At 40.2% G+C, this 24,590-nt stretch overlaps 1 protein-coding gene across 8 annotated transcripts in view; it reads left to right on the top strand.

Moving 5' to 3' along the window:
- Positions 1-24,590, top strand: part of gphnb (gephyrin b) — a 122,204-nt gene that overhangs the window by 94,112 nt on the left and 3,502 nt on the right. Inside the window, exons 9-22 of one of the 8 annotated variants that reach the window (XM_042220371.1) lie at positions 832-873; positions 2,712-2,786; positions 7,107-7,163; positions 10,225-10,267; positions 11,183-11,320; positions 14,640-14,732; positions 19,420-19,475; positions 20,012-20,131; positions 21,548-21,606; positions 21,923-22,076; positions 23,664-23,785; positions 23,963-24,050; positions 24,246-24,319; positions 24,454-24,518. In XM_042220371.1, the coding sequence (XP_042076305.1) occupies positions 832-873; positions 2,712-2,786; positions 7,107-7,163; positions 10,225-10,267; positions 11,183-11,320; positions 14,640-14,732; positions 19,420-19,475; positions 20,012-20,131; positions 21,548-21,606; positions 21,923-22,076; positions 23,664-23,785; positions 23,963-24,050; positions 24,246-24,319; positions 24,454-24,518 (1,186 nt within the window). Of the gene's footprint in view, positions 1-831; positions 874-2,711; positions 2,787-7,106; positions 7,164-10,224; positions 10,268-11,182; positions 11,321-14,639; positions 14,733-19,419; positions 19,476-20,011; positions 20,132-21,547; positions 21,607-21,922; positions 22,077-23,663; positions 23,786-23,962; positions 24,051-24,245; positions 24,320-24,453; positions 24,522-24,590 lie in introns of all 8 variants that reach the window. The other 7 variants (XM_042220370.1, XM_042220372.1, XM_042220373.1 and 4 more) reach the window with 7 other exon arrangements.

Raw genomic sequence — 24,590 nt, 5'->3', positions numbered from 1 at the left:
GCTAAAATGGCGCTTCGGCGGTCACGCCCCCTCCCGTGACATCACGCTCCAAAGCCCTATAAATGAGTAATCACCGACATGCTGCGACAGCAAAACAATATTTTTTAAATTGCATTGTCATATTCTCTTAGCAAGGATTGGGGAAATCTGTTTATGTTTTGTGTCTAAAAAGAAGATATATTGGATTTTCAAATGTCTGTATCAGTAATGATTTTAAAATTGTTCAGTTAGACTTAATTTGACAGACTGGGAGTGAGAAACCTGCCTGGGTATTCTTATAACATGCCCCAATGCTGAAGGACACCCTGTGTTTATCTGTGGTGCAAGTGGAACTTGGTGTTTCACAGATATGCATGGATGGATCTGCCACCGTGGGAATGGAAATAGGTTGGTCATTCAGATTTCTGGAAAGGGCTTAGCAGAAAGTAGCGAGAGCTTTGTGGATACATGTGGATTCTCTCTGGTCAATTTTAAAAACATGACAATTCTGGAAAATGCATTGAGAGGCTAAGAAAATGTTACATTAATGTGTGATATTTTTATTATTTTGTTCCTGTGAAACCTGTTCTCCTATTGTTCTGATGGGGAATGAATCCCCATGTAACTCCTACCTGCTGTCCTGACCTGTCCTGTCTTGTCCTTCATGCCCTTGGCTGCTATGGCCTACCTGAGACAGTCACACAGAGAGCTGTCATGCAGATGTCCTCCTGAAAGACAGAGGGCGCTGTCCGCTCCACCCGCCAGTCTCTGTGTGCCTCTGTGCCCCGCTCAACCCGGCTTTGGCTCTGTTAAACCTCTTCTCTTCTCCCCTCCTCTCTCTCGCGGCACCAGGCGCGGCTCCCCTCCTGTTCATCCACCCTAAGCATTGCTGAGGTACTCCTGCATGTGTTCTAAAGCATCGTTACGGTCATCATGGTGGCATCAGTTCCTACTCCTTCCCTCTCCAACAGCACCTCTAATTTCCTGCCTGGCATGACTGCTTCCTGCCTCCTTTCCTTTCCCTTGTGTGTATGCTGACTTGCCTGCTACACTCCTGCTGTCTCTCTGTGTTTTTTGACACACAACCCACAATCCTTTGTTTTTCTCCCTGTGTTTTTGTGCGTATTTGAGTCTTGTAGTGAAATGTTGTCTGATTCTCATACACATACTGTATCTAACCCTTTGCCTGGTTTCCATGCACACACAGCCTCCAGAATAAACAAACGTCCATCACTTGGCATATTACTCAAACACGTTTCAACCTCACAAGTGAAGTTGAAAGTTGCTTGAATTATGTATTTGAATGAAAGTGATACTGGTTGCACAAACAAAGTATGTTTCTCTCCCTCTGTGTATGCACTTCAGTTCTTTTTAAAGTGCCTCGCTGACACACATTCATCAGCTCGTAAAAGAGAAAAGGCCCGGTAAATATAAGCTTCGCAGCTTTGCTGTGCTTGGCACACTGGTCATGGCCCCAAGTGACTCTGATCAGTGAGTGATAAAGAAATGACCTCTGTGCAGGGCGTCAAATGGTGCTGGCGCTGTCCACTGTGATATTGAAGCCCATTGATTAACTGTAATTGCACAGTAATGAAACTACAGATTTTGAATACGTGTTTAAAAATAAATTATCTAGCGAGCTAATGCACATTTCAATTTCAATTTTTTTTTTCAGCACTAATGCATTAGAGGTAACTTTTTATCTTGTTTTATTTTGAAATGCAAAATCGGACATTAACTCAAAAGTAATTGTTGCCTATTTAGTGTGCTATGTATGCCATTAGTCTTAATCTTGCTTTAGACTTAGGCTGATCTTGTCATGTACTGGAATGGGATGCATATAAGTAACAAGGTACTGCAGCACAGAAATGCCCAATGTGCAGTATATTTGAGGTAATTTAGAAATTTTTGCAGTGCTCCCAGCACAGGCCTACTCAGGTACTTTCCGTATCATTTAAAGTTGTATTTATGTGTAATTTCATATTTTTGGTGGCCATCTTAATCTCATCTTAAAAAATAAGATATATATGTCTTTTTATTTTATTGATTTTAATAGAACTTATGGTCTCAGGGTATAAAATTTAAATAATTACGCACTTAGAGGCATGGTTTCTAATATTTATTTGTAACTAAATGAGTTAAGAAATAAAAATAACTAATTAAATTAATAAAGCTTAATCTCTTTTTTTTAATGTACATCATTAAAACAAAACAAAGACACCGAGCACGGCGTTGAGTAGGGCCAAGGGTCAAGCACGCGCTTGGGTTCACTTCTTTAACATTCACGTTAGTTCAAAAATGTATTTATGCTAGCAGAGCTCACCTGGAACTGTTGTCAGATTCACTGAACTGATTTTGTTTTTCATCCGTCATTCCTTATGTTGAGTTTTTTGGCAGTTTTCCAGTGACTTGTTTGCCACTTTTTTTTAAATTTATTTAAATTGGTCTGACTGCCGAATGTATGTCATTCTATGTGTGTGTTCTGGCGTGTGTGTGTGTGTGTGTGTGTGTGTGTGTGTGTGTGTGTGTGTGTGTGTGTGTGTGTGTGTGTGTATTTGTTGCATTAGTATGCTAAATTAGCAGACTGTGTGTGCAGCTGTGTTTAAAACACTAGTATCTGATGTGTTGCAACAGTCCGAGTGGGAGTGTATGCCTGTCGTCTGTACGTGTGTGTGTATACGCATGCGTGTGTATGTTATGAAGGTGAGTGACTATCCTGTGGCTTCCCCCAGGCCTCACGGAGAGAATTCAGGGCTCACCTGGATGAGGTCATCACGCTCAAGTCAAGGTACTCTACCTTGGACCAGGTAAACCCGCTAACCTTCTAGCAACTTCTTCTCTACCGGCATGCAGGCCACTGGCATCCCACTGAGCACCTAACCACACTAGTGACATGCACAAGCATTCACGTACACAGACAGGAAGGCTGATGGAGGGACAGAGAGGCGCACGCTGTATTTTAGATTGCAATGGGCTTCACTTTGCTATAGCATGTACCTGCAGCACTGGAGCAGGTGAGAACTTGGCACTACTTTAGTAATAGACAGTATCTAACTGCTTATGTTAAGTTGAGAGACAGAGATATGAAACATATCTAAATGCAAGAGATCACTGCAGGGTGAGACTGTTCCCGCCATCTCAATTGGTCAGCCTAAAACTTAACAAACTAACTTTTGAGTGTTTAAGTCTGCCGGTTTGCTCCAAACTGAATTGCATATAAAGTAGATTACTTGGAAATTACTTGCAAATAAGTAGAAAGCTTAATATTACCAGCTGCAAATGTAAAGGCCAGTCTATATTCTCTGCATGACCTGTGTGGACACAAATCAAATCATGTATAGCAGGTGTAAAAGGGATCTTGTTGAATGAACACAAACACACATAGGACACGTCCACATGTTGCATATTTCTACAGCAGAGGTGTCTGTTGCCTGAGCCATGCAGAGCTAGGTTCAGATTTAGAAGTGCAGTGGTGATACACATGGGCAAAAAGACAAAATGAAGTGTTTTCCAAAGTCAGATGTATTTGGACACTGATTTCCATCTGATTTTAGTCTATAAGTTGTCCTGTGTACCACCATCTTCAATAGTTTGCAACATTTCTTCTCCATGCCTCAATCTCAAGAACTCCACCAGCACTCATTCTCTTCCATTCACCCCCCCATCTGGTCATTTGTCAGGTTTGATGTGTGTGTCAGTGCCTGGTTTCTGCACAGGATGCAACGTATTTGTGTGTTTGTGCCTGATATGGATATGCCAGTGTGCTGCTGGATTCACAGAGGGATCACTGAACAGTAACTGACCTCCCCACGGGAAGCCATGAGTGCACTATCCAGGAGGTTGAAGCCATCGCTCTGGATTGCCACAGTAGCATTTCCCCCTGCCCTCTACTACTCTGTCTCTATCATCCTGGCATTTTGTCCTCTGCTCCATCCCTCTCTCACTCCGTCACAAGGGGTGAGGCGGTTGAAGCCAGTTTACAGCAAGCCTCCATGCCCTGTCACAGCCTTCTCCTCCTTGCAGAGGATGTATTAATCTTCCCCTTTTTGCATAATTTGTCTGACAGCTCCTTTGTTTTTGTGCTGAGCTCAGCACCGCGGCAGTTGCATCCCATCATTTCCTGGAACATCTCCTTAGCCGGCTAGTTATTGGCCCCATCGATTTTTCCCCGGGCGGCTCACAGATGCCGGGCCACGTGTCTCGCTGACCTGGCCGTGCTCGCTATTCTGTGTCCGTACACAGAACCATCACCTGCTCCCCAGCCCATTGATCTTCCGGGCAGATCTCCATGACAACCCGTTGTCAGGCTGTTTCCGCGGTGACGGCAAGGTTGCCGTTTAGAGCGCTTAGTGTTTCTGGCACGAAAGCCGGTGGTTTTTCCATTTGCGTGTGTGTCTGCATTCCCTGCAACATGCCTAATGCTTGGTTGCAAACACTAACACATGAATGTGAAAACTGCCTGCTTTTTATTTCCTTTATTTTTGCTTATCCAGGGAGTTTTGAAACTGTTGTTCTTGCGTGTATGATGTGTGCCTGTTAAAATTTGCATCCCTCATACAAGCCCATTCTCTTCTCTCACTTGGTCGGTCTCTCACCAGTAACAGGGGATTGCAGTGAAGGGTAGATTAGAAATGAGTGCGAGAATGTTTGACAGTCTGCTTTTATGCCTTTCCTCTAAACGTCCAAAACATCCCAGTCTGCCTTTGTACTCATTCTCCATGTATCCTCCTCGCCTCTAACACATCCCCCTGTAGCTTTTTTCCCGTGTTCATCTCCATATGCAAACTGTCTTTCCCCATGGCTCTCTGATGGTATGATCTTTTCTTCTGAGCTATTTTTTGCCATACTGAGGTTTTGTTTTCAACCTGTGTCAGCATTAGTGTCATCACTCCACATTGCATTGAGGTTTTTCCGCTATGTGCTAGCTAATGGTGACCGTATATTGCTGCAAGACAGACTAATGATCCATTACTACAGGACAGAGTGTGAAACTGGGTTAGGTAGAAGAAGAAAACTTGATCTTTGTGGTTTATCTGTGTGTTTAAGGAGACCAGTTAGGCAGTAAGATTTTGATGTAATTGTTATGCTTTTTTTTTTCTTTTTTTTTTAGATGTCCTAGTCCTAGTGTTCTTGGAATGGCACACTTTGTACAAAAAAATGCCCTAGCTGTCAGTCGCTAGTTTTCATATGTGCTTTTCAATGTCTGCAAGTTTGATCTGTGCCTTGCTGTAGCTGTAATTAGCCCCCTTAATCCCCACCTTTGTCCTTTTTTGTTTTTTCATGCCTGCCTCTCTCTGTTTCTTTCTGTTTCTATCCCTGTCTCTATCACTCTCTCGCTTGCTCTCTCTCTTATATATAGTGTTATATAAAAGAAATATAAGGGCTTTCGAGCTTCAGCACAAATTTGCTAGCATGAGCTGTTGCCATCATGGCATCCGCTGAAAAAAGCTTGTACCAACTAAGAGAAAGTGGTAAAATTGTAAATATGATGAGGCATTTTAAATCCAGAAATTAGACTCTTAAGCACTAATGTCAGTATTGAAAGGGTTAGCAACTCAGCAAACTCAATTACAGTTGTTGTGTTACTGCTAGTCCTCAAAATATTAGGTAGTCCATCTGCGTGGTGACCTATCTGCTGCCAGCCTAAACTAAAACTTCGTTAGCATTTGCATCTGCTGAAAATTGTTTATAAATGTCAATATGGGTATACAACTTACCAACATGGCAGTATGGGGGTTAAAAAGCTGAAGGGGAAACTGGTGTTTTATTCACGTGTTCTGTCCGCCTAAATTGTGTCGTTGTAGGGTTATAATCTAAGGCTACGTCCACACATGTTCAGGTATTTTTTTAAGAAAGGTTTTTTTTTCTTTTTTTCTTTTTTAATAATAAAAATCTACATTAAATAAAAGATGTCAGTCGCCCTCAAAGTAATAGCCTTATTATAGCAATTTATTATACAGTTGTATTTGCTAATTTGTTTTTATTTTTATTTCATTTTGACTTTTTTTGTCTTCTTTTTTCAGTTTAGTTTCCCTTAGTCTACAGAGTGAATTTTCTTTTCAGTTATTTTGTTTGAAAATGTTTAGTTTTAGTTTAGTTTTTTATTAGTTTCAGTGTTTGTTTTAGTCAGTTTAATTATTATTGTATGGAGGGCACATGTCAGAGGGAAAATTTATGACAATTAGTATGTATATTACTTCAGAAACACATAACTTTTTTAAAGCGGTTGATCCATAGTGTGTCATAGTATTGTAGACCCATTATACATGTATATTATGTATTTTGAGACTCATCAGACAAGTTGTAATAAACTATTTTACCAGTCTAATAAACACTACAACTAAGTATATCTCTACTACATTTTTAGTTAAAAAATTAACTAAAGTTTTTTTTTAAAAACTCAATTTTCTTTCATTTAGTTTAATTTGTTTTTCAAAAGTTAGTTAACTAAAATGTTTTTTCACATCTAATTTTAGCTTTTATTTTAGTGTTAGTTAATTGTGAAAACCTTGGTGGACATGGCTTCAATGGCTACATTAAATTTGCTGGACACAAAGTAGGAACACATGAGGGCTACTTATCCAAGAAATTCCCTCGGCGGCATGCAGGAACTGTTGACATCGGGACTGGGACTAGATTGAAAGGCAGAAGTGGCTCTGCTCCAGCACTGCATCAGAGGTTTACGATACAGTGTAGTAAGTCAAGCTTTCCCAGTGAAAAAGAAAAAAATCTGCTCTGTTATCATTTTTTGTAACTGAACATTTTTAAAGCATCGCGGTTTAATATGTTATTATAACTTCGGATCGTTATAGAGCGCATCCATTATTTCCGGATCAGCATAATCACAACATGAACCTCAGCGAAAGTTTTCAGGAAGCCAAAAAGCCACTAGATGTTCATTCTTTATGGCCCTGCTTTATGCCACCTTTCTCTTTAGCTCTTTTTCCTTCTTTCTCTCCTTTCTGCTCCTCTGCCCCCAGCTCCTGCTAGGGTTGCTTGTTGTAGTGGATGCCTGTCTGTCCGTTTGTCCGTCCGTCCGTCTGTGTGTCTTGTCTGTCTGTCTGTGGTGTTCTGGTTGCTGGGACAGATGCACTGATGCCTGTGATTCGATGCTTTATCTCCACTAGCTCCAGTGTAGGTTGGAGGGGCTTAAAGATGATCGCAGGAGGACCTTCAGCTCTCGAGTAACTATCCCGCCCCCGCCCCCTCTCCTCTTTCCCCTCTTCCCCTTCTCCCCCCCTCACCCTCCTCCGAGGAGCGCGCAAAACAAATGTCCTGCTCTTTGTACCTCCCCACCCCACCCCACCCCCCTACTCGCTTGCCTAGCTATCTCTCTAGCTCTCACTCCCTCTCTTTCTCTGTCTGTTGCCACTGGTCTGTTTCTTGTACTCAATCTGTCGCTCACTCTACATCACTCTTTGTCTAGTTGTTTTCTCTGTCCGGTCTGTTAGGGTTCCTCTTTTCTCAGTCTCCCACGCACACTTTCCTGTCTCTTATTGTTCGCTTTCTCTCTTTGTTTCTCTCGCTCTTCTTCCATCTGCTCATCTTTCTCTGTTTCTGTCTCTCCGGTTAACATGCTCTGCTTTCAGTAGCTATGTCTGGTGTGCTGGATGTCTGTTAAGTAGATGCCATCAGGCCGCTCTAATGGTCTTTATTGTTTTCGTTCTTTTCTCCCTCTTTTCCCTCTTTTCTGCTATGTCTCGGCTCTGTAGTTTAGTGAAGTCTGTCTAGTCTGTGCTTCCTGTTTTTGTTTGTTTCTTTCTGGGCTGTGGGACCACGTCACGCTGATCCTCATCCTTCCACCCCCACCCTCCCTGTCTATCTATCTACCTGTCTCCTCTATCTCTCTGCCTGTCCATCCCTCCTTCTCCACCATCCCATCCACCTTTGCCTCACCTCCCATTTACCACCTTCTCACCTTGGCTGTTTGGTGCCCAGTGGTGTCACAGTATTAGGCATTGAGGGAGGGGAGGAGAAAGAGAGGGGTGGGTGGGTGAGTAGAGAGACTTTCACCTTCACCGTGGGTGTTTTGGTTCTCCATACACAGCACACTGCCCACACCCAACTTTTATGATAACCACGGGTCATAGAAGTTACTGAGTTTCAGAGGACTTTCAGAGCCCAGAGGGATTGAAAGACATGTTAGCGCAGACAGATAATGACTGCCAGAGTACAATCAGCTATGTCAGTTGACAAATCTGAATATTAAGGTTGAAAGACAGCCAGACTAATGAGCAGGCGAGAAGACAAAGGGAGAGCCAAAACCAAAGAAGTGGACAACATTGGCACAAATCCCATACTTGCACTCCAGTGTATCCAACCGGACCTCTATTTGTGTATGTGTCTAAAGAATAATTACTTTCTGATTATGTGCCAAACTAGCTTAACAAAGTGCCTCCTGTGATTCTTCTTCCCTTATTTATCGTTCCCTAAGGCTGAGTTTCCCAAAAGCATGCTTATTACTGCAAGCCAGCATCTTCCTTTTTAAAGGTGCGCTACAACATTTTAACATAAAAGCATCAAAGCGTTGCTTGATTTCCAGAAACACAGCTAAAAGAGACAGGAGGCTAGAGCAGTAGCATGTCCATGGATCGGTGCTGCTTGGCATCACATCTCTTTTCTTTCACTAGCAGCTAGTCTTGGACTAAATTACTAAATGTAAAGCAGAATAAAGGTACTTAAAATTGGGAACAAAACTGTGTTCCAGACACACACTACATTCCTTTTGGCATGTAATGTGTTTACAGTTGAGAAGTTTCATTGTTTTAACTCATTGTTTTATAAATGTCAGCAAACATGACAATTTTCTAAAACGTTACTGTCTTGCACAAAAGAAGGCAGGAAGTATTGACAATTGATCGTCTTCTACCATTTTCTACCACTTCTCCTGATCCGGGTGGCAGGGGGCAACAGTCTAGAAAGAGATGCCCAGACTTCCCTCTCCTGGTCACTGTCTCCATCCTCCATCAGCTCTTCCTGGAGGTCGCCAAAGCTTTCGCAAGCCCTTTAGGAAACATTTTTACTGACGATTGGAAGTAAAACTTGAGAATTGTCCTAAAATTGTATTTGAGAAACAGGAAGCATTTTTTGTTTTATTTTTGGTTCAGTACTGATGTTGCCATCCAAATAATTTCCAACAGGTTGATTTCCTATAGCACAAAAACAATAACCAACCATAGACTGTAAATAAAAGATCTTTGAACAGATAATTGAAATAATGAGACAGCTCCTCTAGTTGGAAAGAAAAGTCTGATTATCCTGAAGTCCATTGGACAATTACAGAGTTTACAGACTTTCACGTTACATTATTATTAAATACAACATCATCTTCTTTTTATCTTTTATATAAAGTCTGTATAACAAAGTTTGATTGAAACGGTAATGTTTAAAATTTAAATTTCTCACCCATACTGTGCACATTTACTATGTTGTATAGAGCAGGGGCACAGCAATAGCCTCCAAAATAAACTTCAAAAATCCAGAGAGGCCACTCAAGCAGGAAGACAGAAGTCAATGGGAAATGTAAATGCAATTATTGCTAATTTTGGCAACACTGATTATACATGAGGAAGTTAAGAGTTTTATAGGAAAATTACAAGCTCCACGTGCCTTCTCTCAACCATGGACAGCACCTGAGCTCCAGCCTCAGGTTGTTTTTGGGAAACTCAGCCCAGTTTTAACCCGCTCTGCTCTCCTCCCCACCTTGCCGTAGATCACGGGTAGCGTTCAAACGCAGCATCAGCAATTTCCAGAGAAATCTGAACCCTCTTGCGCCACATCTGAACAGCCACTATCGTAACTCAGCACTACATTTCCACTACATTTGGTGTTACACTGTAGCACAGTTAAAACATCTTGTGATACAATATTGTCACTCTGTATGTTGCTGCCTTTGTCCGTATATTCTTTAAAGTGCTTTAATTATAGTGTGACATGTCAGTGCATTTATCAGTGTGACAACCACCTGTGATATGATGATGTAGTGTACCGTAAGTGATCATAATGGTCATGGGGGAGATGTAACCATCTCCCAGCAGCAGGACAAAGTGCACAGTGTAGTGTGACGCAAGCTCTTGCCAGTGCTTCTGACTGTTGTATAAACAGCTTGTCATTTCAAGCATGTGAAAAGAGCAGCTTGGTTTATCTCAAATTACCACCACCTCTGCTCTCTCTCTCTCTCTTTCCTTTTCTCTTTCCTTTTGCCCTTTCTTGTCTTTCGTTCCCAATCACCCTCTCAATCCCCAGGTGCAGTCACGATGCAGCAGCAAAGAAAATATCCTAAGATCAAGTAAGCACCAACTTTCACGTTTCACATCTGCACGTCACAGAGTGTGCCCTCTAACACTCAGATAGATTTTAAGTGTGTGTGTGTGTGGCTTCTGTGTTGCATTTACATGTCCCTGTGTGTTTGTGATGTTTTGCCAGAGGTTGTTAAGCCTCATGTTAAGCATCAGAATATGCTGTGGAAGCGTAAGTGTATGTTTAAAGGAGAGAAATTGGGTCAAGGGAAATCAAAGCACGGCGTCTATTCTTCGCTGTGAGGCAGAGGGAGAGCGAGGCAGAGAGAGATAAAGAGAGAAAGAAAGAGAGAGCAGATTACACATTAGTTACACCTTGCTTTGTTCCTTTTACCTTTGGAATTATTAGAGAGGTATTATTAGACCAACATGGCTGCTATCGAGCACCTCTGTCATCCAGCTGCGTTTCACAGGAACAAACAAACAGGACTGTTTTTTGCCAGTCCCTCCTCATGGCATTCAAATAGCACATATATGCCTACATGCAGCAAAAATAAGTCGTCTTAATCCAGTTTTCTTACCATGGTGTGAAGACATATTAGATGATATATCCTTTTTTTATAATGATAATTTGTGCATTTTAACTGTATGTCATGTAGACTCTGGACTTAACAGCTGAAAATCCAGAGTGCGAGGTTCTGTTTGAGATTTTAAAATTGTTGTTCAGAGTTGTTCAGTTCCCTGCTTTTAGAGCCACGTAGATGCCTGCTGCCTTGGGAGTGAATCCCAGTAGAGTTCTCACTCTTCTCCTTCCTTATCTTCCAGTCTTCCTCTTTCAAAGTGTCTAAATAAAAATAAATACTTTTTCTCTTCTTTTTTTTTTTAATTGTTCAAATTTAACATGGAGAATTAAACCTGATTTTGTGGATTTTATGACTACATCTGTATGTTTCACATCGTCTCAGGTCATAGTGCTGTGGACATCACCAAGGTGGCCCGGAGGCACCGTATGTCCCCCTTCCCCCTAACCTCCATGGACAAGGCCTTCATCACTGTGCTAGAGATGACTGCAGTCCTGGGCACTGAGATCATCAACTACAGGGGTGAGGAGGACAGATAGGTGGTTACCCTTTAAAGCCTGTAGCCATGCTGCTACAGAAAAGCTCCTAGTTTGTAAGTCTTTCCTTTTTTTGCATCTCCAGCTCATATAGATGCTGGGATGTTGTGGTGGTACTCCTTTCTGATTGCTAAGTACACATGACAGCATCTAAACACCACCTGTTCACAACTAGACACCTCACTTAATCAGCAGTTCCTGTACGCAGGCCACGCTGTCAGTCACACAGACTCAGATTGTCTTTGCTACAAGGTCAAATGCATAACAAACAAATGACTTGCGTGTGTTGTTTGACTTCCCACAGCTTGTGAGACACTTTATACAGACAATGGATCCAATTTTTTGCTCACCTGATGCATTTGTTTGTTTATTCATTTATTAACATGTACCAGGTTGGAGTTTCGTTTTATTTCTCTGTAACCGACAGTGACATCCACGTGATTGTAGCTTTATTCCTTAGCCATAAGAGCGCTACCGTGTTTCCATCAGAGTACATTTCAGCTAAACAGAACTGAATTCTACAAAAGCAAAAATTATCAGAATTGTGGCCCCAATATTATGTCAAAAGAAGAGTGAAACTAATGTTTTTGTTACTTGAGGCATTTGAAATTGAGATCACAACACATCAAGAGACAAATTGAGGCTGAAGCTAGCTTTTGCTTCATGGGTATATGGGTCTATATATAACTTTTGTGTAGCAAATAGCTAAAGCCAGTAATTTTCAAAGTTGATAGTATACCAGGATTATTTACAGCTCATTTCCGCTGCCCCCAAGTGGTCAAAATAGTAACAATTTTTAATGCAGTTGCAAAACTAATTCCTGTTTATATAATTCTCAGTGTCTGTCATGACATTTGTATGTACACATTACTGCTTGTGTGTTCATGTCGCTGTATGAGTTAACTGTAGCAGTATTTTTGCATTGTGTGCTTACAAGTCTAAACAGACATCCAGATTCTAAGGTACAAACTTGCAAGACAAGTAGGTTTAGCACCTGAGGGTCTTGTCATCCTTCTGGCAGAGTGGCTTAAGTGCCAGCGGAGGATGACACAGAGTCAAGCTGAGGGCTGGAGGTGAAAACACAGTCTTTAATTCATCTGTAGAAACCGTAGCAAAGACTGGCGGCAATAATGGCCTGCAGTGCACATGACTTCTAGATCAATGATGGTAGCAGGAGCGCTTTCGTTTTCCAGGTGTAAAGTGATGTTTCATGTTATGGAATAGGGGACTGGATTGCAGGATTTGCAAGAGCACAGCTGGGAGGCGGACAGTTGGGTAAGGAAGAGAGAATGGGGGGATTTGAGAGATGAAATATTTAGACAGTCAACAGCTGGAGCAGCTCCCCTGCTGGATTTAGAACAGTGTGTGTGTGTTTGCTAATGGATGTGTATTCTGCATTTTTTGTATATAGTGAGTATTGAATTAGAGGTGTCTAGCGCTGATTTTATTGTTATAATTGGTTACTACATATTTCTACGTAAGCTATTACTGGAGGAATAGTATAAAGTAATACTAGATCCCTGTTTATCTTTCTTATTGTATCATAGAGACAGTTGCTGTGATTCAGTACTTAAATATGAAGTTCTTGACAGTTTAATATTTAATGCTAAACAGTCTAAAACACTTTAAAGGAATAGTTTGAAATGCTTACTCTCTTTCACGCCCGGAATTAGACAGAAATATTTATCTGCATGTGAATTATGAAGCCCTAACTATCTGGAGGTTAACTTAGCCCAGCAATTGAAACAGGGAGAAAAACAACATGCTCGGTTACACTTGGTTGGTTTTAAACACAGAGACCTTCAGATTTTTTACTTCAGAGCAGTTTTAGTTTAGTCTGCCCTTGTTTTCAGGCTAAACGCTGGGCTAACCTCACTGGCTTTAAATGTACTTTTCTGCAAAGGCATGAGAGTGAGTCATTTCATCAAGTTTTAGTTAAGAAAGTGAGCGCATTTGTCAAAACAACAAAACAAAAAATTCATTTAGTTCCTATTTTCCTGTCATAATAACCAGTGTTATTGTTCTTAAATAGGGCTATTTCTTAAGCAGAAATCGTAGACATTAAAAGATTTAATAAACCTGTTTTGTTTTTTGTGTTTTTTACTTTATTTTTCCGATACGTATTAGCTCACACTACTTTTCAAATTACTGACGTAAACATTTGCATTTCAACTGAATGAGACATTATTTTAACCACATCTGCTTTTATAAGTTTAAACTGATACACTTCAACAGACGAGGTGGTGTGAGGTTCAATCTTATTGGCCTCAGAAATGCTGGGAATCGCTGGCTTAGACTGGTGTCCAGAACGTCTTACAAAAAGAGGTTCTTCTTTTTGAAAAGCACCTTATCAAACGTGCACTTTTCTGCTGCAACAAGACATCACCTCTGTTCTATTATTAGTCACAGCTCAGCTTCAGCACATGGTTTTAACAAGCTTTTCAGTTCCAGCTTGTGTGTAAAAATACACCAATTTAAATACTGTTAATATAGAGAAAAGATGGGAGGATTTGGACACGAGCATGTGTGCCTTTATCCATGATGGAGATGCATTATGTACAGCAGCTCAGTATTCCTGTCATCTGCATGTGTGTGGGTGTCGGTATGCACATGCATATTTTTTCCCCTTAAACTCGTTGATATCAAAGCTTAGATCTTCATATTAACACCCACATAATCACAGCATGAAGGCTCAGCTATATATAGGCACACAGCAGCTTAAGGTATTTTAGTGCTAGTGCCTGGATCTTTTTTTCTCCCTCCACCCACTCTCCCTTCTGACTTCTATGTCTTTCTTTCCTTCCTTTACTTTCTCTGAGCCATTGTCTCAGTGAAGAGGCTCTGTTTTTCCTCCCTGACATTTTTTAAGTTGTCTGGCTGTTGGAAATGCTAAAGAAATGTGCACATGAACATTTGCAAGCCCCCACTTGCGGTGTGCAAATCGGTAAACTGAGGTAAAATAGCGCAGTGTGCAAGTACATGTCCGTGTGTGCAGGTTAGGCGGTGAGTCATGCAGAGAGATGCTGATGCGTGGTGTCACACTATGGCTCTCTTTAAAACATGCACACACACACACACACACAACACACACACACACACACACACACACACACACACACACACAAACCACACACACATATATACACACCTCCAGCTCAAACATTTCTCTGTATCTTCATCAGATGCACTGTTTCACCCTCTATGCACTCTGTCTCTCTTTCTCTCTCTAACTTTTGCTCTCTCCTTCCACCAATCTTCAACCAGCCTCTCCACTCCACACTCATGTTTTTCCTCTTCTTCTACAGATGGGATGGGTCGAGTCCTGGCTCAGGACGTTTACGCCAAAGACAACCTGCCACCCTTCCCTGCTTCTGTCAAGGACGGTTATGCTGTGAGAGGTAGGTAACATCAATTACGGCAGGTAATGCTGATTGAATAATATCCTCTCATTCTTGTCTTTGCCACATTTTGTTGCCCATCCATCTGACATCCTTTCAGTATTTAGTACTTTGGATCTTAGCCTCAGTTTATCAAAAATGTACATAAGTGTAAATGTTGCAAGGATTATACTGTTATTTATGATATATAGCCCTTGTTGTGTTCAAATGACACATCTTACCTAAAAATCAAACACATTTATGTTTATTTTTAGTTGTTTACGGGTCCTTTTTTACCTCTTGTTATTACCGTGAGAGCAATGAGACAGAAGGCCTGCTTAACCAGGTGTTCGTTACTGCAAACTTTGCATGGTTATATGTAATTATTAAATGGAAACCATTTATAAAATTACATTTTACAAAGTCACAAGAAAACATAAACACTAACTGAAACAATACTGTTACAAACCTTGCATTAATCGAATCAATTGAGGAGATTACAAATGCTATAGATCAGAAACAGTATGCAGCTGGAGTATTTCTGGATCTCAAGAAAGCATTCGACACAATCAATCATGACATATTAATTAATAAATTGGAACGGTACGGGATCAGGGGGGTTGTACTGCAATGGGTGAAAAATTATTTAAGTGACAGGAAACAATTTGTGAAGCTGGGTGTCCATTCCTCATCATGCTTGGACATTGCTTGTGGTGTTCCACAGGGCTCTGTACTGGGTCCAAAATTATTTATTATTTATATAAATGATATTTGTAAGGCATCTGATATATTAAAATTGGTATTATTTGCAGATGACACAAATATTTTTTGTTCTGGAGGGAATCTAAAGGAGCTGCTGGATACAATTACTTCAGAAATGTGCAAAATTAAAAAATGGTTTAACAGGAACAAACTATCGCTAAATCTAAGTAAAACTAAAATTATCTTATTTGGGAATTCCCTTAGAAATGCACAAGTGCAGATTCATGTAGATGGTGTGGAAATTGAAAGAGTACTTGAACATAAGTTTCTTGGTGTGATTATAGATGATAAATTAAACTGGAAGTCTCATATAAATCATATACATAACAAAATTTCAAGAAGTGTCTCAATCTTGAGTAAAGTAAAACACATTCTGGACCACAAAGCACTCCACATTCTCTATTGTTCCCTGATTGCACCGTATTTGAATTACTGTGCAGAGGTTTGGGGCAATACTTACAAATGTTCGCTATCATCAATCTTTATATTACAAAAAAGGGCCTTAAGGATAATCCATAAAACTGGTTACAGAGATCATACAAATCCACTATTCTTAAAATCAAAAATTCTAAAATTCACAGATCTGGTTCATTTTCTCACTGCACAAATTATATATAAAGCAATAAATAACCTGCTTCCTGACAATATTCTAAAAATGTTTTCTAAAAGGGAACGGGGATACAATTTGAGGGGGGAATTAAATTTAAAACATCCTCGTATCCGTACAACATTAAAAAGTTTTTGCATCTCTGTGTGTGGAGTGAAGCTGTGGAACAGACTAAGTAAAGATATGAAGCAATGTCCAAGCATGGCGCAGTTTAAAAAGCGGTTTAAGGATATGGTTTTTACAGGGTACAGGGAAAGGTAGAGATTTGATAGGGTGTTCTTGTCTAATATTTTCATGTGTGTGCGGGTGCACGGGTATGTTGGTATGGGTATATATATATTTTTGTAGGTTGTGTATCCTTGAGGTGAAAATGTGTATATGTGCGTATGTGTATATACGTATGTATGGATAGACAGAAACATATATGTATATATAAAAAAAAAAAAAAAAAATTACACATGACATATAATGTAATTGCAAGGAGGTATTTTTGTAGTCTATTGATACTATATAGTGGAAAAGGGGTGGGATTAAATAAGCTTATGCTTCTTCCTGCTCCTTTTTGAACATGAACTTTATTTGGAGTTGTGGTTGCTCGTTTTCCTTTTGTTTTGCTTTGTTCATTTGTCTCTTTTAATTCTATTTTGTTGTACTTTTTCAACATGTTCAAAATAAAGATTCAATCAATCAATCAATCAAAATCAAACAAATTTATGTTTATTTTTAGTTGTTTACGGGTCCTTTTTTACCTCTTGTTATTACCGTGAGAGCAATGAGACAGAAGGCCTGCTTAACCAGGTGTTCGTTACTGCAAACTTTGCATGGTTATATGTAATTATTAAATGGAAACCATTTATAAAATTACATTTTACAAAGTCACAAGAAAACATAAACACTAACTGAAACAATACTGTTACAAACCTTACCTAAAAGAAAATCCTAAATATTCAGGAAATGTCTGTAGTTTTTTTTTTATTATTAAATTTATATACACGTTTGTGCCTCATTATCATTTTTATTATATATAAAAAATATCAAAAATTATTGAAAATTACTACTAATTACTGACTAACTGAAACTAAATGGAAATAAAATATTCATTTAAAAATTAAAACTAAAGAAAAATTCAAAACTGTACTGATTATGCTTTGCCGATCTAGTTAAACAAAAGTAACATAAAGAAGTGGATCACTTCAAAAGCAGTGCATATACTTAAGACTAGTGGTGTCAGCGTTAATCTCGTTAAAATTGCTGCATGTGGCAAATCTCCGTTAGCGCGGATCACCCCATGCTGCACAGCGTCAACGCGTTAGCACGGTTAGCTCGTTAATGCGTAATGTGGTTATGGCGTTAACGCGCTTTTAACGAGATTAACGTTGACAGCACTATTAAAAAGTTGATGGACTGAGAATGAAGCTAACGTGTTAACAAGCTAACCGCGCTAATGCATTGACACCGTGCAGCCCCACGCACAGGGTGATCCGTGCTAACTTGCTAACGGAGATTTGCCGCATTAATGCGGTTATGCCGTTAAAAGGTAATTTTAACGAGATTAACGCTGACAGCACTATTAAAAAGTTGATGGACTGAAACTGAAGCAAGTACAAACCTGAAAAGATGTGCAACCTTTTGATACAATTAAATAGTGTAAATAGATTGCACATTATTTTGAGGAAATACTGTGCACTCACACGTCCTTCCTCACATGGCGGATTGTGATTGATTCCCGTTAGGCACTGCTGCAGAATTTTTTCAACTGATCTGAGCATATTTATAAGGTATAACAGAGACAAAGCTTTAATAGTGAAATCTGACAGTTGAAAAGACAATTATGAAATAAGAAAACTAATCAAGGTTACTTTTTGAATTCTACCTCACATTGACGCAGCTGTACGTGCCTGTCATGTCATCTTATTCGTAAAGTCACTGCTGTGTAACAGAGCAGTGATCCTGCAGAAGGACTAACTGTTTCTGTCCCAGTGAGATCACTGCAGGACACCGGAGCAGGAAAAAACTGCTTGTGGGACAATGTAAAGGCTTTTTCTGTCGCTGTGATTGAACGGTGATCCTTTCAATTATTGTACATAAACGAGGCTGTCCTCCACAGCTGCCAGGTGGCAAGAGATAATTCTCAAATGGTGGAGGATTTACCTTTGTTCAGACATCCAACTCTCAGAGTTTCATCCTTATGGCTGTTAGAACTCCTTTCTAGTGTTTTTCTAGGTGAGATTCAGAAGACGTTGGTTGAGATTTTCTGTCAGTATTTTAAATGAAGGGAGTCCTGCAAAGCACTGAGGGCTCTGTTAACCTGAAGAACAGGGTGACAACTCGCTGACTTCAGGCAGCTCAAAACCTCCTGTACATAACATCTGCTGTTGGTTCCTACTGAACGAGTAGGAGGAGAAGAATACCACAGATCTCTCAGGATTTTCTGCATCTGTCCTAAGGGCCTGTTGCCTGCTAAAGGATACGTGTGTTTTTTAGAAATTATAGTGCTTAAAATATGGGTCTGAAAGGAGTCTGTTGTCTAGAGCTTGAATTTTTCCTTTTACCAAAGTGTAGCTTCTGCCTTTTATTGTCACTTTAAGTAATAAAAAGCACCAAGAAGCTGACAAATTAGCCTTGGTTAACATCCAAAAAGTGATCAGGGAAGTCCTGGGTTCTGCTACGTGTGTAGTGTGAACAGGTATAAATGCAGTAGATGTTAATACTAAGAACTGCATTGGTATGAAGCAGAGTTAGATGAGGAGAGATGCTCCATAAAAACCCATAGAAACTTATATTTCCATCATGGCTCTCAGGTTTTTCCCAAAAATGTGAAAAACCTCTTCATGTCAAAACAGATTTTTGATGTCATCAATGGGATTTTTTAAACTTTCTGCACTAAAGAGAATGGCAGATTCACCCGGCAAGGACATTTTTAATGTCAAAGGATGCAGTATATCCGTGTTCAAAGAGCATCTTGTGATGACTTTCGTTCCTCTTTCTGTGTGTTTGTTAATTGATAAAGAGGGATGCTAAAAATGATTCTTGATTTCTCAATTTTTGCGTTTGCTCTGGTCGGTTACAGTACTTGGCTGCAGTAACAATAAGGGTTGGGCTGTGCAAAGGCTATCAGACTGATTTTTGATTAAAACTGTAAAAATCTGCTTGCCCTGGTAGTACTGTTTGTGTCTATTTTGGAGATGTTTAATAAACTTTTCCCCCCAGATCTTGTTTTTATCATTTCCCACTGTATTTTACCAAAAGAAATGACTCAGCTCAATACACACTCCCACACACCCACAGGTTTTCACCTGCACTCGTGCGTAATACTTTTCAATCTTTCTTTTATTCTAGCGGCTGACGGCCCAGGCGACCGCTTCATCATTGGAGAGTCCCAAGCTGGAGAGCAGGTTTGTGTCCACGCTGACACCTCTGCAAGCACACAAAGACACCCTCACTCACACAGTCGGTCTCACACAAACACCCACATAAGCTGGATATGAAAATAAAGTACTTCACTTTTGCCCTTCACCTTATGCCTTGACCAGCCTGTAATTGCACATCAGTGTGTTCCCTTAGCAGGTGATGAAAAGCCCTTCGCACCAAAGCATGGCCAGAAAGTCAAAGTGTAAACACATGAGATCACTGAGACAAAAGTAAGCCTGACATATTTTCGACAACCCCTCACATCTCCTCTCAAACAGCATCACCCCACATTCAAGCATCTGTTTCCTGTTTGCCTTTATAAGCTCTTAAAATTGCAATTATGATGTACATAAAGTCAGTTTTCTGTTTTATTGTATAGATTACTTCAGTCACAAACAGTCCGTCATTTATTCCATAACACCTATGGGTTAAACGTTAACCCAGTGTTTGAAATTTGACATGATATTGTTTGTCCTTTCCTGTATCTTTGACTTATGTTTACCTTTCTGTGTTTGCACAGCCCACCCAGACAGTGATGCCTGGCCAAGTGATGAGGGTGACGACGGGTGCCCCTATACCCTGTGGGGCAGACGCTGTAGTCCAGGTGGAAGATACCGAGCTCCTCCGCGAATCAGAAGACGTGAGCGTGAAGTTTCATGCTAAATGAAGGACAGTCAGAATCAGAACGCTAAAAGGCCTTAGTATGCTCATTTCCAGCTTCATATTTTGAATCTAAAACTACTCAGTTTTCCATGATTCATAGTTTTAAAAAGTAATAATTATTATTATATACTGGCCTTTGATGCAGTGTCTGGGTTCATCTACTGTCTGAACAAGATTGTTAAGCGCATGTCTCTTTAAGGCCCGAGGCCTGCTTTCTTTTAATTGGTTGCCCCTCACCTGGCTATTGCAAGCAATGCCCACTACATGTAAGCACCAATTCCACACCACAGACACAGCTAAGGGCACACCTGGCCATAAAAGGAAATCCATTCCAAGCTGATGTTAGCTTGGTCAAGAGAAGAAAAACATTAGAAGCCAAACATCCATGGCGCCCTCAAGCCCAAGCTTTTGTCTCACTTCCTTTTTAACATGCCAGTATCTTTATTAAAAACTTCATTATAACCATCCTATAAGGTTGTCTTTAACCCAAACCTGTGAAAGGTTTCATTTAATTCAGTTCAGTTTTATTCATATAGTGCCAAATTACAACAGCAGTAAACTCAAATAACTTTATGTTGTAAGGTAAAGACAAGAAAACCCTAACGATCAGCTGACCCCCATGACCTAGCACTTGGCGACAGTCGGAAGGAAAAACTCAATTTTAACAGGAAGAAAGCTCCAGGAGAACCATGCTCAGGCAGTCTGGTTCAGGCAGTGATCGGTTGGGATTCTCTCTGTGTACTGCAACTGCTTCCCAAATTCCAAATACATGAATGCTAGGTTAATTGTCTATGTGTTGGAGCTGCAAGAGACTGGTGACATGTCCACTATGTGCCCGTCACCCTGTGACATCTGGGATGGGCTCCAGTCATGGACAATTTCAAGCTCTCAAATTTGTGGGATAGCAGTTTGGGGATAGCCTCTTCCTGTTTCAACATGACTGCAGACCAAAGCAGTTCATAAAGACAGTAAACAAATTTGGTGTGGAAGAACTTTACTGGCCAGCACAGAGTCATGACCTCAACCCGACAGACCACCTTTGGGATCAATTAGAGCGGAGACTGTGAGCCAGGCCTTCTCATCTAACACTGTCTGACCTCACAAATGTGCATCTAGGAGGAATGGTCAAAAATTCCCATAAACAAACCTATGAAAAGCCCTCCCAGAAGAATTCAAACTTCTCATAGCTGCAAACAGCGGATCAGCATAATGTTAAACCTTATGGATTAGGAATGGGATGCCACTCAAGTTCATATATGTGTGAAGGGAAACAAGTGACTACTTTTGGCAATATAGTGTCTTTTAACCTAGAAATGGACAGAATACTGAAAGCATCATTTTCTTATCTGTCACTGACCCAGCCTGTTCAATGTGATAAATGTTTTTCCGGTAGGGGACGGAGGAGCTGGAGGTACGAATCCTAGTACAAGCTCGCCCAGGGCAGGACATCAGGTTAGTCCGTGACTGAGATGTTTGTTATGTATTATACTTATTAAATACTGTAAGGCTGGAAGACACTGTTGGGAGTTAACTTGAAAAAGATTAATGCAAGGTATAGTGCACCACTACTACTGCCGTTATTATAATTCTGTCTGTCTGCATGTTTTTGATTATTATTGTTCTTTATTTAACATTATAATAATGATGAAGACTGAAGGAAAACAGATACTTAGAACACATTTCATGTCTTTACCAGAACATCTATGGTGAATGTAGCAGTACCCTTGTTCTTGCAGGCTTTAAATGTTTAGTGCTCATCTCTTCATAGGCCTATCGGTCACGACATCAAGCGTGGCGAGTGCGTGCTGGCCAAGGGCACCCATATGGGCCCATCTGAAATTGGCCTCCTGGCCACTGTTGGAGTTACAGAGGTGGAGGTCCAAAAATTCCCTGTGGTGGCCGTCATGTCCACAGGAAATGAGGTAAAGGTTAAGAAAATCTTAGTTTTTGTTGTGGTGAATTATGCCTCTCGACTTGGCTGCGAAAGGTACAACAGTATGCCTTTTTTTCCTAACAACACACCACGTTCATATTTATGCACAATCACCATTGTTTGCTTTGGCTGGCGACAACAGAACATCATTTAGAAGTGAATGTGCAGTCAGCTGTTTCACATGTGCTTTCAGTTGTGAAGAACGTGTTTATCTGTGACCAGGTGGTTTCGTTTAAACAGTAGAGTCAGATTTGTGCATTTTCTGTGTGACTAATGCGCAGTTTAAATTTCATGGGGTGCATGAATATGCATAGCTCTCCATTTTCAGGGCCGTGCAGACCCATATTTAAACTTTATCACCTGTTTGTTAGCATATTTCACTCATCTGCCGTCTTATGAAGTAGAGGATTAGATGCAGCTACATTTTATTCATGAGCACTTATTTTGGTGGCAGTGGACAAAAAAAATCCATGATATCCTTTTAACATGTTGTGATTCAAAGATTTTAAGATACAACTAGACTTCTGTACCTCTTCAGTGTTCCAGTTTCAGATATTACAAAACCTAATCCATGACGGCAGACTTTGGCTAATTGTAGCTCTTTTCCAACCTGATCAGGTGATGTGCTATAAAGAGTGTCATGGTGCCACATGGAAGTAAGATGTGGTGGCACCATCAGTTAAGCGTAGCGCTTTTAGAACATGAAGCTGAAAGACTGCATGAACCACATGCATATGCCCGTGTTCATCTCATGGAAGGACTAAGAAAAGGAGAGGGGCAATGGAAAAGCAGTGACTCTAAGATATTGGCTGATATTAGCTTTTTCTGATATATCAGTGTCTGCATTGATAACAGCCAATAAATGAGCATTTAAAAAGTAATGAATATGATGAAAGACCAGGTTGACAACATGGTGACAGGTGGGTTTGTAATACAAGAAGAAGAGTCAGGCGGATCGTAAAAATAATCGTGCAATTAAAATGTTTATTTTTAAAAAGCATTTTCATATTATTTTTGTAAAGACTCTTACATAATTACACGCAGTAAATGTTAAGGAAATCTGTCTGTTGCAACATTGTGTATTTCAGACTTTTAAATGTGTCAGTCATGTTCTACTGTTTAGTCTTAAAATGTGACAAAATGGTGACAAGAGCACCTCACAAGTTCCCAGAGGCCAAGCTGACATCTTTAAAGTGCATTGGTTTAGATGACACTAACTTTAGCACGAACAACAGATGGGTGTTGCTAATTTGAAACTTCAGAAAGTGTTTTTTTCTCAGTTTTAAAGTATTATTTTATGCAGCATTTTTAACTCAAGGGTAATAGAACCAAAGCAGATTTATTCAGTACAGAGAGCATGTTAAATATAGTAACTACATGACTGGGTACAAAAATAAAAAGTTTGCATAAGGATTATAATATTGTCTCATCTTCCAGCAGAATAATTATTTCTTTACTTACCAGATCAAATCAAATCAAAAAGATGCAGAACGATTTATTTAATGATTTTCACAACTAATAATAAAAGATTGCCATCAAATAGGAGTTTCTAACATGTGATTTGTTTGGGCGATAGCTTCTGAACCCAGAAGATGACCTCCATCCTGGAAAGATCAGGGACAGCAATCGCTCCACCCTGTTGGCCACAATTCAGGAACATGGCTACCCCACTATCAATCTGGGCATCGTGGGAGACAAGTATGCCGTCAGATCTTGCCTCTGCCACAGTTCCCTTTAGCTATGCTTTTGTCCTTTTAATAAGCCCTGTGTACTTATCCAAAGATAGGCCAGTTTTCTCATTTTCTGTGATTTCTCTGTCCTGGATGTCACGGGGGGCTTGACATTTGTATGTATATGTTTGTCTGTGCCCTGCAGCCCCGATGACCTTCTCAACGCTCTGAATGAAGGCATCAGCCGTGCTGATGTCATCATCACCTCAGGAGGAGTGTCTATGGGAGAGAAGGTATAGTGGCAGAAAGTCCAGTGGTAGAGTTGTGTTGTACTGACACCATGTGGTAGCTGATAGCCAGACAGCTGAGCTTCACAGTTCGTTTGAGTTCATTATTTTATGAAACACATTTTTTGGAGTACTTGTTCTTCATGTCTGTTGAGTATTTTTAAGGATTTTAATTTTCTTTCTTTCTAACATCATTTTTAGGACTACCTTAAGCAGGTGCTGGATATCGATCTTCATGCTCAGATCCATTTTGGTCGTGTGTTCATGAAACCAGGGTAAGAAAAAGAATCCGCTTCAAAAGTGCTTCACAAACAATACATACAAATGACATGCAGAAGGAGTCATGTGGTGTAAAATGACAGCCGGTGGAGAATTTAGAAATTATGTTTGTTTCTGTCTTTTTTTCCAGTCTCCCAACAACTTTTGCCACGTTGGACATAGACGGTGCTCGCAAACTAATCTTTGCCCTCCCAGGTAGTGTGTGAAGTTGAGAGAAAGAGTGATTCACTCCGCTGTTTGCGCAGAGATGTTACTCACATATTCCCC

Source organism: Haplochromis burtoni, unplaced genomic scaffold (assembly GCF_018398535.1).
Source record: "Haplochromis burtoni strain Fernald_Lab_line unplaced genomic scaffold, NCSU_Asbu1 Contig_47, whole genome shotgun sequence".
Classification (NCBI taxonomy): Eukaryota; Metazoa; Chordata; class Actinopteri; order Cichliformes; family Cichlidae; genus Haplochromis; species Haplochromis burtoni.
The sequence above is the reverse complement of the archived record's forward strand: the minus strand, read 5'-3'. Positions and strand labels throughout refer to the sequence as shown.